We start from the raw sequence: 12,137 nt of genomic DNA on the forward strand, positions 1-12,137 counted from the left end.
AGAGACCGTGTGTTGAGCTAATTTATGTTAACCTGTGTGTTATCACAGCATTTCCACTCCTATTCTGCTGTGTTTACAACTAGAGTTTTGGGTTTTGAAGCAGGGTTTCACATAGCCTAGGCTGGCTTTGAACTCCATATGCAGCAAAGACTAATCTTGAACTCTTGCTCATCCTGTCTCTACATTCCAAGTTCTAGGTTTACAGGTGTGTACCCCACACTTAGGTACAAGTAGGGATTTTTTTTTTTTTTTTTTTTTTTTTTTTTTTTTTTTTTTTTTTTTTTTGGTTTCCCATGATGGGGATTGAACCCAGGGCCTTGTTTTGATTATCTAGGCATTAGCTAGGTTAGCACTCTGAGCTGGACTCCAAGGCCTTTTTGATTGCTTTTAATTTTAAGACAGGGCTGTCCTCTGACCAGGAGCTATGCAGTCACTCTGAGGCTCCGCCGCTCCAGGCTCTAGGCGCACACGCACTTTCTGCCCAGTCACAGCTATCTTTTGTTATTACCTGCCCACTCGGTCCTAGACCCAGGACCGTGTACATGTTTCTTCTACCTCCTCCCATGGGGCTGTGACTAGACCACTAATTATTGTGCTTGAACACTTGTGGCCTGCATCCAGAGCAGGGAGCCTTTTTTTTCCCCAGCTCTGACTGGAGCTAATGCAGGACAAGTGGAGTCCTAAGGAGCTGCCGCTGGGTGCTTTTGCTGTTTAACCCTGCAGAGCTCGCCCTGGCCCTGGACAAAACCGATTGTACTGCCAGCGCTGAAACTCTAGAGCTGTGGCTCTCTGTTTCCTGGCTCACCACCCTCCTCAGCCCCACTCACTGGCTTCCCAATTTCTCCCAGCTTTTTCTGGCTGCTCCCCAAAACACATGTGTCCTCTGTGCTTATTAACAACTTTCACGCTAACCCTATTTCAAAAGCAATTAATTCTTATTGTAAAAAACTTGGAGACAACAACAACAACAAAATCCACTGGTAACTGCCATTCAGTTATAGCCACTGTTCACATTTCAGTATAAATTCTTCTAGTCTTTTTACTATTTACATAATTATGCGTACTTTTTTAGAAGCAAAAGCTGGGGCACAGGGCACTTGCTGTTCTAGAACCTTTCCTCATTGTTACAAAGTGGCTGCCACCAATACCTAGATATAGACAAAAAAAAATTTTTTTTTTAAAGATTTATTATGTATACAGCATTCTGTCTGCATGTACACCCACACGCCAGAAGAGGGCACCAGATCTCATAGATGGTTGTGAGACATCATGTGGTTGCTGGGAATTGAACTCAGGACCTCTGGAAGAGCAGCCAGTACTCTTAACTGCTGAGCCATCTCTCCAGCCCCCAATTTGATTTTGATTTCCGTGTGTGTGTGTGTGTGTGTGTGTGTGTGTGTGTGTGTGTGTGTCTGTCTTTGTCTTTGTGTGTGCATATGCATGTACACATGCCAGAGTATTCTAGTAAAAGTCACAGGATAACATTACATTATCACTCTCACCTTCCATCTTGTTTGAATCAGTCTCTGTTGGGTACACCAGCCTAGCTGGCCCTCAGCTTTGGGGGAGGGGTGGTCTTCATCTCACTGTAGAAGCACAGGAATTACAGACATGCACTAACTTGCCCAGCTTTTACATGGGTTTGGGGGATTTGAACTAAGGTCCTTGCCTTTTTGTTTGTTTTATTTTTCTGAGACAGGGTTTCTCTTTGTACTCTGGTTGTCCTGGAACTTGCTTTGTAGACTAGGCTGGCCTTAAATTCAGAGATCTGCCTGCCTTTACCTCCCTAGTACTGGGATTAAAGAGGCAGGTGCCACCACCGCCTGGGTGAGGTCCTCACATTTATGTAACAAGTGTTTTACTAAGTTTACTAAGTAATTTTCTCCAGCCACAGTTTGTTTTTTTGTTTTGTTCAACTACCTATAAAATATCTTGAAAGTAAAATTAAAAAGCTGTCATCAGTGAACTTACATGCTTAGATGAAAACCTTCCTTGTGTGTTTTATCTGGATTTGTCTGATTTTATACGCTAGTATGTAGGGCTCAGATGTCCAGGTATGTTTCCTACGCCTGCTCGAATTTGTGCCTGGAGAGCTGGTATTTTTATGTTGTGTTTGACCCATGGATGAAAGAGCCATACTGGCCCAGAGCTGCTGCCCCTGCCCTCTGCTGCCACAGAGGAGAACAACACTGAAAACTAACTGGCCCAGCTCCTTGCTTCTGTGATGTTAACTCTGGCTACCCTTTGCTCCTGCCTTACCACTCTATCTTTCTCTCTCATGCCAAGAAGACCCTCCATGGATGAGGAAGCTCATAAAGCCTTGTGTCAGGGTCAGCGTGGTGCCGTTGGTACTTGGAGAGTGTGCAGGGTTAATCCATGAGTGAGAAATGTGTAAGTGACACCCAGACAGTCAGCTGCTGTGTGGCTGGAGGAGAAAACTATGGAGGTTACTTTAAGAGGTTTATGAGAAAAGTGGTATTTCCAAGGAGGCTGTGAACAAAGACAGCATCTCAGGTACATGTGTGGGCTTTCAAGGTGATATAGAAGAACTCAGATCACAGACATCATTCTGCCATACCCTGCTTTTATGTGGGTTCTAGAGATTTGAACTCAGGTTCTCACAGTTGCACAGCAAATCACCACAAGGATGTTATTGCAAAGATTGGTCCTTTATGCAGAGTATACCCACGAGAGAGGCATGTGTACATAGTTATAGTTCAGGTGTCCTTAGGGTCACAGCTCAGTAACTTCAGTGGTGTCAGGCACAGCTGAGTAACATTGGAAAAGCTAACCTGTGGCTTCTATAGGAAGCCTGTGCTTAGCAGAGCATGGGAGCAAGGCACGTTCCTGTACTCCTAGCATGGGAAGGTTAGGGCAGGAGGGTTAGGAGTGCAGGGCCAGATTCTCATCTACATGGCACATTTAAGACCATCCTAGACTGCCTGAAACCCTGTCTTACAAAAAAGGAAAAAAGACAGTGCTGACCCTCAGTTAGATCCTTTTTCTCAGTCCTCAACAGGTTAGGAGTTGCAGTGCACCAAACCCGACCTCTGTCGGAGACAGGAGCAGCAGACAGCCAGAAAGACTAGAAAGAAATACATCTAGCAATAAAGGAGGCAGGAAAACCACAGAAAGGCTCAAGAAGCCAATGAGCACTGAACAGAGGGCAGACGCTCATGCTCCAGGGTGCCCCGGAGGGTGCCCCTGCCACTAGCCATGGCTCCTCCTGTATCACAGCTCTGTTCAAGGAGTGAGCACCACCAAAGGCCCAAAGAGACAGGAGCAAAGGGCATAGAAATCACAAGGAGAGCTACATCCTTGCTCAAGGCAAAAACATCCTCAAACCAAAGTTCATCCCGAAATTGTGTTTCCAAAATGCACTCCTGTTTCCACAGCACACCATTTGTATTGATCTAGTTTTGTTTTTTTGTGGTTGGCAGAGGGTGTAGGGTTCATTTCTGGGCTCTCCTATTCTTGTGGCCTATGTCTGTCCATTTCTGATGACTGTAGCACTGGGAAATGCAGGCTATCCCACTGTATTTTTGTGCAAAAGTAGCTTTATTCTTCCACACAAATCTTCCTTCCTTCCATCTTCCTTTTCTTCCTCCTGCCCTCCCTCCCCCTTTCTTGTTTTATGTGTGTAGAACTGTGTATGTGTGATATGAGACTGTCAGGTGTCCCCCTGTCATCACCCTCTACCTTCTTCCCTTAGGACAGGGCCTCCCATTGAACCTGAGCTGATGGGATGGCCAGCACAAAACAGTGATTCTTCTGTCTTTGCTGTGCCATGCCAAGCTTACAGGCGCTCTTAAGGCATCTATCTTTGTCATGATGCTGGGCACCTGAACTCAAGTCTTTATGTGTGCAGAGCAAGTGCCCCTACCCACTGAGCCGTTTCTCCAGCCTTTCTATAAGAATTTTAGAATTAGCCTTCCATTTCCTTGGGAGAAAACTCCCAGTTAAGAACTTCATTGAAGGGCCGGATAAATAGCCATGTGGCTAAAAACCGACATGCTGCTTTAACAGAGGACCCGAGTTGGGCTCCCAGCACCCACATCTGGCAGCAGACAGCTGTCTGTAACTTCACCTCCAGGGATCCAGAGCACCTTCTGGACTCCATAGGCTTACATACACATAGACTTACATACACACACACACATACAACCACACACATGTACACATAAACACGTAATTACAAGTAAGTCTTTTTAAAAAGAAACTTCGTGGCAGTCGCTATAAGCCAAGCCGCACTGAAATTCTCAGAAAATTGTGACTTTTCATTTTCAGTCAGATCTTAGCAAGAACCTAAGTATGCTTTGCTGATATATTGGGCTACCTTACTCTTTCTCTAAAGACCCCATCCCTGCCATTTTGCTGCCTTGTGGGGAACTGCCATGCTGGTAATTCAAAACAGCATGGCTTTTCCCTTCTCCCTCCATTCTTCTCCCCCAGGCAGTGGCTGAGACTTCTAGCTTGCCTTCCCTAGAGTAGTTCCCTTTTCATCACTATGAACTTGTCCTCAAGCTTAAAGAACCACTTTATTAGGATTGAACTAAATGTAGGTCAGGCTAGGGGAATGGACATGTGGATGGTGGTGCATGTGTGCAGAGGCCTGTGCTGGCTGTCTTCTTCTAGCACCCTTCACCCTGCTTTCAGACGGGGTCTCAGTGACGTGGGGCTCGCTGGGCTGCGTCGGCTGGCCTCTACGGCAATGTTCACACAGGTGCTGGGATCTGAACTCGGCTTCCTGTGCTTGCATGGAGAGAACTTTGCCCACTGAGCCATTCCCACTGAGCTCCTGGGTATCTCCTTAGTGTTTGCATCCTCCGCTGTTATCTTCTCCAGTTCTGAAGTGTGAACTGTGACTTTTTGTTTAACCTCTAGAAGTTATATAATGGCTCTTTTAAGTTCTGTGAGGGTTTTTTTTTTATCCCCTTTCCCTCAGGTTTTAAAGACTCTAATGTCTTTACTTTGCTGTTTGATAACCTGCTGTACATCCCAGTCTGAAGAATACTACTGGCAAGCCTGGTTCTTGCACTTCTCACTGGCTCTGATTTGTACTACTTTATTTATTGCCTCTTGTGACCTTTATTGTTGTTTGTTTGTTTGTTTGTTTGTTTTGCTCTATGAGACAAGGTTTCAGTGGGTAACCTAGGGCGGAATGAAGCTCAGTGTGTAACACATGCCGACCTCAGACATATATTCTCCTACCTCCATCTCAGGCGTGTATTTCCTACCACCCTCTTTGAGTACTGGTGTTGTAGGCATGGGCCACCAGTCTGGCCTTGCTGAGTCTCCTCTTTCCCCTCCCACAAGACAGGCTCTTACTGTGTAGATGTCCTGGAACGCACTTTGTAGACCAAGCTGGCCTCAAACTCAAGAGATCTGGCCTTAAAGGCATGTACTTCTACACCTGGCCTCTATTGGGTGTTTTCAAGGCCTGGTTTGAAGTTGTTTTCTTCCAAAGAGGATTTGTTTCCCAGGAGCACTTTCCATTGGATGTTGGCTACAGTTTTCCATTTACACACAGGGAAATGTATATTTTGAAGTGCAAGCCACAGGATTTAGTAAAACTTCCCATTCCGCCTTCAGGCAGGCCATTTAATCTCTCTGCATCTGCCCTGTCATCTGTGAAATCTCCTCCTGGTACCCACTGCCTAAGGCTGGAAGGCTGGGATGGCATAGAGTACAGAAATAAGGCAACATCAGTGCTGGTCAGTGAGTAGCTTGCTCTTGTACTGAGTAACTCCACTCCTGCCCTTGCCGACGGGAGCAAACCAGCGCAGCCTCCGCCACAGCTATTGCAGAGTACAGCTTCAAACTTGCTCTGTTGTCAAGGTGAAGTTTAGCGCTTTTCCTACCTCCCGTGAGTTCTCTAGTCTCAGCTTTGAGGTGGCTGAGTCTCCAGATGCCTGAGACAGATGCCTTTGTCCTCAGTCTTGACGATGGGCTGGAATTGTCTTGGAGACGATTTGGAACTGGGGACCAAGAAAAAGACACTTACAAAAAATTATTTTCTTCAGATGCTGTAGAAATTGGTTGGTTGCGATTTTTTAAATTATTAGATCATGGATGCACCTCAGAAAAATACAAAAAGAAAAAAAAATTCATTATAATTACATGGTAGAGTAACAAGAGGTTAGTAATTGTATATGTCTGAATGTTTTGTCTGCATGTAAGCCTATGAACCACATGCCTGCTTGGTACATTTGGAGGCCAGAATAGGGCTTTGGGTCCCCTGGATCTGGACTTATAGACAGTTGTGTGCCAAATACAGAAGCTAGGCTTCAAACAGGGTCATCTGGAAGGACAGCCAGCCCTTGCTTTGAACTGCCGAGTCAGCTCTCTAGCCTCAAATTGTTTATAATTTTTAGTCATGTGGAAAGTCGACAGTAATATAAAGTAAAAGGAAAATTGAAATTGTGTATTTGCATGAAAATATCTTAACTCCTTTCTGGGAAAAGGAGTATAAAGAAGTGCATTTAATATGTGACCCAGAGCACAGGAGAACAGTACAGGTTTTGTTTGTTTGTTTGTTTGTTTGTTTGTTTGTGTGGGTTGTGGTTTTGATTTGATTTGGTTTGGTTTAGTTTTTCAGTACAGGGTTTCTCTGTGTAGCCCTGGCTTTCTTGGAATTCACTCTGTAGACTAGGCTGGCCTGGAATTCACAGATCCACTTTCCTCTGCTTCCCAGTGCTGAGATTAAAGGCGTGCACGTCGACTGCCTAGCCAGTCAGTTCTTTTGAATGGTGGAATTCTAAGTAAGGCAGCATAGTACAGTGGTTGGAGGCTGGGCTTGGAGTCAGAAAGTGGTGTATCTGTAATGAGATCTGGTACCCTCTTCTGGCCTGCAAACACGCATGCAGACAGGATAGTGTATAAATAATACATAAATAAATCTTTAAAAAAAAGTCGTGCATTTAGTATCTGTTTAATTTTTGACACAACACAAGCTCCTGGTGTTTCCGTTGAGTTGTTTGGATGTGTAGATCTATGGTAGGGTGCTTGCCTAGCATGCAGAAAGCTTTTTCTTTTTTTCTTTTAAGTGAAAGACAGATCTAGATTTCAAAGAACTTACCTGTGTTCTGGCGTACTTGGCTATAAATGGTTGGTGTTACTGAGTTCCTTCTTGGTTTGAAGGGGTTTATTTGTTGTTTGTTTGTTTTCCAAGACAGTTCCTTAGTGTACTCCCTCCTACCCCCAAAAAGGGTTTCTCTGTGTAGCCTTGGCTGTCCTAGACTCGCTTTGTAGACCAGGCTGGCCTTGAACTCACAGAGATCTGCCTGCCTCTGCCTCCCTGAGTGCTGGAATTACAGACGTTCAGCATCATTCCCAGCTTTGGTCTGAAGTTTATTTCAAAAAGCAAAGGGGGCCTATTAGTTTCTGCTTTGTGGACTTTAAGGCATTGCTTTGGCTGTTCATGTATATATGATGACCCTTTTTTCCCCTCCCAAATCATGGGGCTGGATATTCCTAGTAAGGTAATTATTCCCATGATCCTCTTGAATAGCTCAAAAGAGGGGCCAAAGTCACTTTTGAGTGTTTTATAATGAAGCTGGGCTACTTGGAAGATACAGACCTGTCATTAGTGCACAAATGTGAGAGCGGGAAAGTCCACTGGCACCATAGATAGTGTACAGTGGGAGCCTAGCTGCAGCTTCAAGGTGATCAACCACAAAGGGCATCCTGGCCGACAGGGGACACAGCTCCCAGAACACAGCTGTGCTTTCCTTGTTAGCCCACCTGGTCTCACTGTCTTACTCTGTTATTCTTAACCCATCTGTATTGATTCCAGATTTTTTTTTTATGTTAAACATGTACTTCTTTATAATCGAAGAGCAAGATGATAATGTCCTGTAACAAGTTAGAGACAATGGCACAGAACTTAGAAAGCTGAGGCAGCAGAAAGCTCAAGGTCAGCCTTGAGAAATTCTATGAAACAAAAAAATAAACCTTTAACAACAGCAAAGGTTGTTCAGACAGTCCCTAACTTAGGATCCTTCCATTGTCTTTATTTTTCTTCCTTTCTTCTTCTTCTTCTTTCTTTCTTAAGATTTATTTATGTATTATTTATGCAGTATTCTACCTGCATGTGTGCCTGAAGGCCAGAAGAGGACAGCAGATCTCATTATAGATGGTTGTGAGCCATTATGTGGTTGCTGGGAATTGAACTCAGGACCTCTGGAAGAGCAGCCACTGCTGTTAACCTCTGAGCCACCTCTACTGCCCCTCTCTTTATTTTTTTCCTAAATGCACACACATGCATGTGGAAATCAGAGGACAGTTTGCAGGAGTTGTTTCTCTTCTTTCACCATGTGAGGCTCAGAGAACAAACTCAGGTCATGAGCTTGGCAGCAAGTACCTTTACTCACCCAGCCATTCCATCAGCCCAAGGTCTTTTGATTTCAGAAGATGCAGAAGTGATGGACAATCAGTAGAAACCACACTTCAGCTTTTACTTTTGATCTTTTCCTCTGCTAGCGATGTACAGGGTTGACATCCTCCCCATGCTGGGTAGCAGCTGTCTCCACTGCTCGTGGACAGCTGACACTCAGCCTGGACTGTGTTGCTAAGCTGCAATGATCTGTATATTACAGACACTAGGTGCATTCCTGTGTCAGTATTTTCAATTTATAATGGATTTAGGGGTACATTGTAAGATGAGGTACATCTGTACAGAATGTACTTGGCTCAGGGGCTAGGGGGATGGCTCAGTGGTTAAGCACTTGCTGCTCTTACAGAGGACCCAGCTTCAGGTCCAGCTCCCATGTGGCAGCTCACAGCCATCCATAGCTCCATTCCAGGAGACTTCACAGCCTCTACTGGTTCCCTTGGACACCAGGCATGTACATGGTGCACTCGTATAAAATGAAAATAAGTAAATAAAAGAGACAAGAACACACTTGCCTGAAGATTTTATTTCCTATCTGTAACTTGGGCTTCCACACTCTTCCCTGTTATTCAGAAAGTGTCCCAGTGCCCTGAATACACAGGGAACAGTGCAGTAAAATGCCTGAGAGGCCAAGGAGAGAGAGGGCAAATTACAGCTTAAGTGGCTTCAGAGAAGCTGAGCCTCTGCATCTGTCTTGCACAGGTCGCAATGAGCCCTTGAAGAAGGAGCGACTCAAGTGGAAGAGTGACTATCCCATGACTGATGGGCAGCTGCGGAGCAAGCGAGATGAGTTCTGGGACACAGCACCTGCCTTTGAGGGCCGCAAGGAGATCTGGGATGCCCTCAAGGCTGCTGCCTATGCTGCTGAAGCTAACGACCACGAGCTGGCTCAGGCCATCCTGGATGGAGCCAGCATCACCCTGCCTCACGGTGAGCTGGCAGGGCCCAGGCTCTGTCCTTGCTAGGACTTAGGTTGGGGCCCACTAGCACAGAGGTGAAGGAAAGGCCCAGCGGCTCACATCTCAGTAGTTTCTATTTAAGCTGGTGGAGATGGAGGGGTATTCAGATTTGTGTGGCTCTCTTCGTTTAAACAACTCCTTCTGCACAAGACAGAAAGTCAAGTGTGGTAGCACATGCCTGTGATCCCAGCACATGGGAGGCAGACACAGGGATCTGAAGTTCGGGTTCAGGGCCAGCCTGGGTTACATGAGACTGTCAAAGGAGGGAGGAAGAGGAGGGAGGCATAGACAGGCTTCCCCTTTGCCTAATGAGAAGACGGAATGACACCAATAAAACTACAGGCTAAAGGCTTGCTGGAGGCACTCAGGGCCTCAGAGCATCTGAGGCACTGATTAGAGCCTTGTGCTAACTGGGTCTTGACTGTTTTCCTGTGTCAACTTGTGACCCTTCAAAGTTGTGTGGTCCAGAGCAGGGCAAGGCTCACATCTGTGCCTGATCCACTTGTAACCACAGAGGACTGATCAGAGTGTGATTACTGCCACCCAGTCCAGTACCAGCACTTAAGGGATGATGAGGACTAAGCAAATGCATTCCCGTCTGCATTATATTACTCCATTGAGGGCCTGGGGCCCAGCCCAGCACCTAGCATGTGCACTCAGCCAGAATGTTGACTAAACAAATGGAAGGTAACATGCCATGGCTGATGGAGCCAGAGCTGATGGACCCAGGAAGTTAGCCCCATGTTCTTCTGGTCATAAGGAGGTCCCAGAGAGTCCTGACTATGGGTAAGACTGGGCACTGTGAAGTAGTAGTGGGTGAGTTAATCTGCTTACATAGATGGGTTCCTTAAACACTAAAATTTGTTTGTGACAGTTGTACAGGCTGAAAGGTCCAAGGTCAAAGGTCCAGCTGTTTAGTTTTGATGATGATTCTTGCCTTTTAGTTTACATGGTTGGCAGGCACGAAGAGAAAGGATGAGGAGGGCTCCCTTGGGCCTTTTTTTGTAAGGAAACAGATCCTATCATATTGGGCCCTATTTACTCACGTAACCTTATTTTTTTCCAAATATACTTCAACATAGGAATTTGAGGGACGCAGCATCCAGTGATGCCACAGGTCCCCAGATACACTGATGGCTCTGCCTTTCCCACAGGAACCCTTTGTGAATGCTATGATGAGCTGGGCAATCGCTACCAACTGCCCATCTATTGCCTGTCACCACCTGTGAACCTGCTGCTGGAGCACACGGAGGAGGAGAGCCTGGAGCCTCCGGAGCCCACCCCTAGTGTGCGCCGTGAATTCCCGCTGAAAGTGCGCCTCTCCACAGGCAAGGACGTGAGGCTCAATGCCAGCCTGCCTGACACAGTGGGGCAACTCAAGAGGCAGCTGCACAGCCAGGAGGGCATCGAGCCATCCTGGCAGAGATGGTTCTTCTCTGGGAAGCTGCTCACAGACCGCACACGGCTCCAGGAAACCAAGATTCAGAAAGACTTTGTCATCCAGGTCATCATCAACCAACCGCCGCCCCCCCAGGACTGACAGGCAGCTGACTGCTGGGGGGAGAGGCTGTGGAGGTCCCCTGCAGCCTGCCGCTGCCTTCCAGTGCTGCTGTCTTCTTCAGGGGCGCCTCCTGCCACCCTGCTGTGTGGCTCTTGTGAGCTGTGAAGGGACTTGCCTTCCAGGGCACTGGATCCACCAGTGTTCAGCACCCAGGGAGCAGTGCTGCCTGCCATACCCAGGCCTTGCCAACCTTGTTGGGGAAAATACACCTGGCGCTCTCCACCACAGGTTGGAGCCATGGGGGCCGGCCTGCAAACCTGGAACCCAGATCTGTCATCTGGTGCCACCACTGTGCTCACTCCAGTTTTCTGCTCAGGGTTGGAAGAAATTGCTGTCTCCCCCCTTGATCCTTCACCGTGACTCTGTCCTGGGCACAGTGCCAGTCCCCTGGAGGGGAGGGAATCACCAGTGAGCCCCAGGGCTTGGGGAGCATGATGCGGGCCTCTCTGTCTCTTCCTGCACCCAGCACAATCTGCAGAGGTGAGGCAGGTGGTCATAATAGCCAGGCTTTATGGCAGGGATCTACACAGGGCCATCCCCAACTGTAACCCAGGCAGGGTGGGGTCTGCAGCCTGGTCATGGCCCCAGCAGGGCCCTGTGTACAGACACATCTGCATTTTATCAATAAAGCCTTTTGCTCCTCTCCTGCCTAGCACTTGCCTTTGCATTCACAGCATGGTGGAGCCCAGAGATCCTGCTGGTTTGGCTACAGAGGGACACTCTAGAGTACCCAACCCGACCTGCTTCTTGTGGGCCCTGATCTCATCCAACCCCTCTGTGTTCCCGTGGGCCCTGAAAAAAAGCCATTTCACTTCCGAACGCACTTTGCTTTTCTTTAAAGTGGAGATGGCTGCCTCCTACAGCAGTTGCTGGGACAGTTGAGCGGGAGGCAGCTGTGCAAGAGTGAAGGAGCCCCTCAGAAGGCAGCATGGGCTGTGGGCCAGCTGCCCCACAGAGCTGGCTCAGGACCTTGGAGATGTGGTGTCCATGCTGTGTCAGAGCACGGGATGAAGAGCTTTCAGAACTGTGTGAGCCAGACACAGGCCAGTTTCTTCTGGGGAACTGTGCACATCACCGGAGGGGAATCTCAGGGTGTCACTTGCGGTTGGAGAAGACTAGACAGGGCTGGGGCATTTGTAGTCCATCAGCAGGTTAAAGCTGGATCATAATGACCCAGGGCTTTGGGCTGTGAGTCCCAGGTAAGGAGCTCAGCCAGTACAGGTTG

At 47.3% G+C, this 12,137-nt stretch overlaps 1 protein-coding gene across 1 annotated transcript in view; it reads left to right on the forward strand.

The window, feature by feature from the left end:
* Ubtd1 (ubiquitin domain containing 1) overlaps nt 1–11,554 on the forward strand; it is a 52,553-nt gene extending 40,999 nt beyond the window's left edge. Inside the window, exons 2-3 of the mRNA XM_055591573.1 lie at nt 9,095–9,322; nt 10,506–11,554. Of these exons, the coding sequence (XP_055447548.1) occupies nt 9,095–9,322; nt 10,506–10,891 (614 nt within the window). The 3' untranslated portion in view covers nt 10,892–11,554. The remainder of the gene's footprint in view (nt 1–9,094; nt 9,323–10,505) is intronic.
* Nucleotides 11,555–12,137: the final 583 nt, after the last annotated feature.

This window comes from Psammomys obesus, unplaced genomic scaffold, assembly GCF_907164565.1.
Source record: "Psammomys obesus unplaced genomic scaffold, mPsaObe1.curated_primary_1811, whole genome shotgun sequence".
Taxonomy (NCBI): domain Eukaryota; kingdom Metazoa; phylum Chordata; class Mammalia; order Rodentia; family Muridae; genus Psammomys; species Psammomys obesus.